Source organism: Mandrillus leucophaeus, unplaced genomic scaffold (assembly GCF_000951045.1).
Source record: "Mandrillus leucophaeus isolate KB7577 unplaced genomic scaffold, Mleu.le_1.0 Scaffold35, whole genome shotgun sequence".
Classification (NCBI taxonomy): Eukaryota; Metazoa; Chordata; class Mammalia; order Primates; family Cercopithecidae; genus Mandrillus; species Mandrillus leucophaeus.
Window position 1 is genome coordinate 981,421 of NW_012103698.1, and position 4,996 is coordinate 986,416.

Below are 4,996 nucleotides of genomic sequence, written 5' to 3' on the forward strand. Positions count from 1 at the left end.
CTACAAAAACTTTTTTAAAAAATTAGCCTAATGTGGTGGCATGCACCTGTGGTCCCAGCTACTCAGGAGGCTGAGGTGGGAGGATCGCTTAAGCCCTGGAGGTTGAAGCTGCAGTGAGCCACAATAGTGCCACTGCACTCCAGCCTGGGCAACAGAGCAAGATCCCTTCTCAAAACAGGCAAACAAATACAAAAACACAGGAATGAATCAACAAAAATTCAAAATAAAAGCAGTAAGCACAAATTTTTAAGTGAACTTTCTTAGAGTGAGCCATTATTGCACCAGTGCACTCCAGCCTGGGTGACAGAGTGAGACCCTGTCTCTAAAAATAAAATAATAAAATAAAAAATAAATGACCTTTCTTAGAGCGGTAATGGTAAACTAAGGAATCTTAAGAGGAAAGGCCTTAGAGAAGTATCTAAAATAAGTTATTCATAAAAGGTTACTGAATGAAGGGCAATAGAGATAGGAGAGAAGGAGATGACAGTACAAGAAAGAATTCTACTCCCTCATCATTTGGAGGACAAGTCTGGAAAGTTGAGGGGAGTACAAAGAGAAAGAAATCAACAAGAGAACAAAAAAATGAGAGCTTTGTGTAAACTATACCAGACCAGGACTTCTGAAAAGGTCTCACCTCATTTACTCGTGGCTTGTTGATAATGTTTTTGGCACTGGATGCATATCTCAGTGTGCTCATGGTCTCACTGTAGCTAGTGTGTGCAGGAGACACCGCTGAGGTAGAAGGAGAAAGTTTAAAAACATGCCAGCCCATCCATCCCAGCCCTTATTCACTTGCCTCGATACTACTGCCCATGCTGTATAAGACCCCTGATAAAATGAGAAACCTGGGTGGCCATGGCCCTTTCTCTGAGATACAGTACCAGTCCCAACACAGATCCAGCTCTGGCATCCCACTCACTGGCAACCATGATGGTTTTAGAGTTGCCTCCAAGGCTGTCCTTCAGCAGCCAGGTCAACACAGAGTCTCGGTATGGGATATAAGACTGCCTTCGGGAGGGTGCCCCTCCACTGCTGGTCCCAGAAGGAGAGCTAAGGATTCCACTGTCACCACCATTGCTGACTGAGCTGTTGAGGCTCTGGCAGCTGCTGAAAACTTGGGAGTTCTGGGCTTAAAAGATGAAAAAAGAAAATGGAAGAAAGAAGGAATTATGAAGCAAATATATTAAAACAAAACAACGGTTGGAGAACACAGACTTAACCATCATATTTCCTAATCCCTTTCTGCATACAATAGGGTATTTTAGGGATTCCTAAAGACTTCAGACTTAGGATACGAAATGTTTGAGCCACATAATTTTTTTAGACTCCCCTCTTTTAGAACTGATGGTAGTAAGATAGCATTCTACTCTAAAACCAAGGACAAATATCAATTTTTATTGCCCCAAACCAGAAGGTGACCTTACCAAAAGGAACCCTGTGTCTACCCTATTGTGACAACATGAAAACATGAGTTACTTTCCAAAGTCTCCCTCCCAGTCCTAGTACCTATCAGCAAAATACCTAAGGTGGAGATGACAATTCCCAGAGTCACAAGGGACTTGTTGATATTGGCTCCTTCAGTAATGCGGTCCTTACAGTAACTGGGGTCTGCTCTTTCACTAAAACACAGTCAATGAGAAACAAAAACAAAAGCAAAAAAGACATTATCTTTAAAATACTGTTGGAAAAATACTATCCATTATTCTGTATATCATGCTGCAAAAGACTCACATAATAAATTCCTTTCAGAATTCAGTTCCAGAAAAAAATGTTACCATCTTGTAATGAACGGGACTTTTTCTGCTTCTCAGGCAATAAAAATTGAATAACTCTTTAGGTTTCTGTTTTTGACTGTCAGAACACTTTATGCTAAATGTAATGCTCATTTACAATTATGATATTAGCATGACTTTTTGGTATATTCACTTCTCTATCTTTATTGTTTTAAATTCATGTATTTATAGCTTTATGGGATTTGTGTCATTAGCTGACAACAGTGTTGAATTTTTTTAAGTTAATATTAAAGGAAATATTAATATTAAGGAAATACTAAATTCACACTTCCAACTGGCTAATAGTTTCTTTCAAACAGCACTCAGCTCTAAAAGGAATACTGTACCATATTAATTATCTGTTTTAAAATAAGAAAATTTGCCTTATTTCACCTTACACTTTCTTGTGATCACATTATCCCCCTCAAGACTAACTCTTTCTAAATACATATGTAATTATAATTCATGCTCCCTTCTAATACCTACAAGGCAGTATTGTCTCAACCTTTCAAGATTTTTAAAACTTCTTTTCTTCAGAGATGGGGTTGAGCTATGTTGTTATGTTGCCCAGGCTGGCCTCAAACTCCTGGGCTCAAGTGAACCTCCCACCTCAGCTTCCTGAATAGCTGGGACTATAGATGTGCACCACCAAGTAAAACTTTTTTTTTTTTTTTTGAGACGGAGTCTCACTCTGTGCTCAGGCTGGAGTGCAGTGGTGCGATCTCCGCTCCCTGCAAGCTCCGCCTCCCAGGTTCACGGCATTCTCCCGCCTCAGCCTTCCGAGTACCTGGGACTACAGGCGCCCACCACCTCGCCCGGCTAATTTTTTTTTGTATTTTTAGTAGAGATGGGGTTTCACTGTGTTAGCCAGGATGGTCTCGATCTCCTGACCTCATGATCCACCTGCCTTGGCCTCCCAAAGTGCTGGGATTACAGGCGTGAGCCACGGCGCCCAGCCTAAAACTTTTATTTTAAAAAAAACTGCATAGAAATCAATATTAAATAAAGAGAAAATAAAATCAATAGTAAATCAAAGAGAAAAGGTGTACTAATTCAGTTACCCTCACTGAAAGCAGCGGTTTTTTAATCTTTCCTATATATTAGAATCACCTGGGCAGCTTTAACAATCTCCTGATGCTTGCACTCCCAACAATCTCACTAATAATCTGATGTATCTGATCTGAGTATAGATATGGGGAGTTTTAAAAGGTCCTCAGGTGGCCAGGTGCAGTGGCTCACACTTGTAATTCCAGCACTTTGGGAGACTGAGGCAGATAAATCACCCAAGGCCAGGAGTACAAGGCCAGTCTGGGCAACATAATGAGATGTTGTCTCCACAAAAAAAAAAAAAAAAAAAGAAAAGCCAGATGTGGTGTCACGTGCCTGTAGTCCCAGCTACTCCAGAGGCTGAGGCAGGAGGGTCACTTGAGCCCAGTAGTTCAGGGTTACAGTGAGCCATGATCATACCACTGCACTCCGGCCTGGAGCCTGGGCAACAGAGTAAGACTGTCTCAAAAAAGAAAAGGTTCTCAGGTGATTGATTTAACGTGCAACCAAGATTGAGAATCCCTGATGTACAGGAACTTTTCAGCCCCCAGAAAATAACTTCTTGACCTAGCATTCGAAGAGCTTCTTTTGTAATATTCTCAGGATGACTGAAATGTGAAAAAGATTGGAGTTTTATATATTTTTATAAAATATAAAAGTAGTTATATATTTTTATATGTATAAAACTAGTTATATATTTAACTTTTTAAGAAAGAGCTTATTCCCTGTAAAACAGGCAAGAACTAGAGTAATTCCCCTTAGCTTTGAAATCCTAATTACCTGCCTGCTAGGTCCACAAGGTTGATCTTGCTAGCCATTTCAGAAGGGAGGTTGTTCTCCAGGATTGCCTAGAGGAGAAAGCACATTTAAAGCCTGTCATTTGGAACCATTTGTATTGTTTTCCCCTTAGACGTTCTTCTAACCAAGGTGATATTTTGGATTTTTATCCAATTCACTCAACAAATCTGTATTCTAATATGATGCAAACCAGATGAGCTCTCAATATCTGACAGATAAAATCAATAGGGCCCTGGATCATCACTTTAAAAACAAAACAAAACAAAAACACCAGCAGAATTTACAGACTAAGCAAACTTCCATGAAGCTCACTGAGCATAACTTTCAGGGGCATCAGGAATTTCAGTACAATTTACCACGCAAATACTCAACTCCCTCCCAGGGGGCTCTGACTCTTACTAGCAGAGAGCCACAGCATGTGGGTGGCCTTTGATGGCCTCTTGCTAACCTCAGTCATAGCACCTGGCCAGGGCAGAAACTGCCCTATAAGTTCTATTCAGTGGCATCCAGCCCCCAAGAAGAAACTACTCTGACCCCCACCCTGATTCAATGTGGATTTTGTTACTTTGTTTTAGAAATTAATTTTTGGGATTTTTTTTTTTTTTTTTGAGAGTTTTGCTCTTGTTACCCAGGCTGGAGTGCAATGGCGCAATCTCAGCTCACTGCAACCTCTGCCTCTCAGGTTTAATTGATTCTCCTGCCTCAGCCTCCCAAGTAGCTGAGATTATAGGCATGCACCACCAGGCCCGGCTAATTTTTTATTTTTAGCAGAGACACGGGTTCACCATGTTAGCCAGGCTGGTCTCAAACTCCTGACCTCAGGTGATCTGCCTGCCTCGGCCTCCCAAAGTGTTGAGACTACAGGCATGAGCCACTGCACCGACCAGAAATTGTTAATGTTATACATCATCAACCGAATGTAGTTTTAGAACGTTTCAAATAATCCCCAAATCCCTCAAGTCTTTGCAATCAATCTCTGTTCCCATCCCCAGCTTGAAGCAATCACTTAACTTTCTATGTCTGAAAGTCTGCCTTTTCAGAGTGTTTCATATAAATAGAATCATACAATGTCTGGCTCTTTTCACTGTACATAATTGAGATTCATCCATGTTAAGGCATGCATCAATAGTTTATTCATTTTTACTGCTATTATTCCACTGTGTGGACTACCATAGTTATCCATTTGCCTTTTGATAGATGTGTGGGTTGTTTCCATTTGGGGGTAATTACAAATAACAGTTATGGATATTTGTGTACATCTTTTTGTGGATATTTCTCTTGGATAAACACCTAGGAGTAGAATTGCTGGGTCATATGGTAGTTATATATTTAACTTTTTTTTTTTTTTTTTTTAAATTTGCATATCTGCTTCTCTCTAC

The 4,996-nt window shown here is 40.3% G+C and overlaps 1 protein-coding gene across 1 annotated transcript in view; it reads right to left on the bottom strand.

Moving 5' to 3' along the window:
• STARD9 (StAR-related lipid transfer (START) domain containing 9) overlaps positions 1-4,996 on the bottom strand; it is a 154,945-nt gene that overhangs the window by 55,218 nt on the left and 94,731 nt on the right. The window contains exons 10-13 of the mRNA XM_011989227.1: positions 3,600-3,667; positions 1,522-1,619; positions 920-1,129; positions 635-732 (exon numbers count right to left, since the gene is read on the bottom strand). Of these exons, the coding sequence (XP_011844617.1) occupies positions 635-732; positions 920-1,129; positions 1,522-1,619; positions 3,600-3,667 (474 nt within the window). The remainder of the gene's footprint in view (positions 1-634; positions 733-919; positions 1,130-1,521; positions 1,620-3,599; positions 3,668-4,996) is intronic.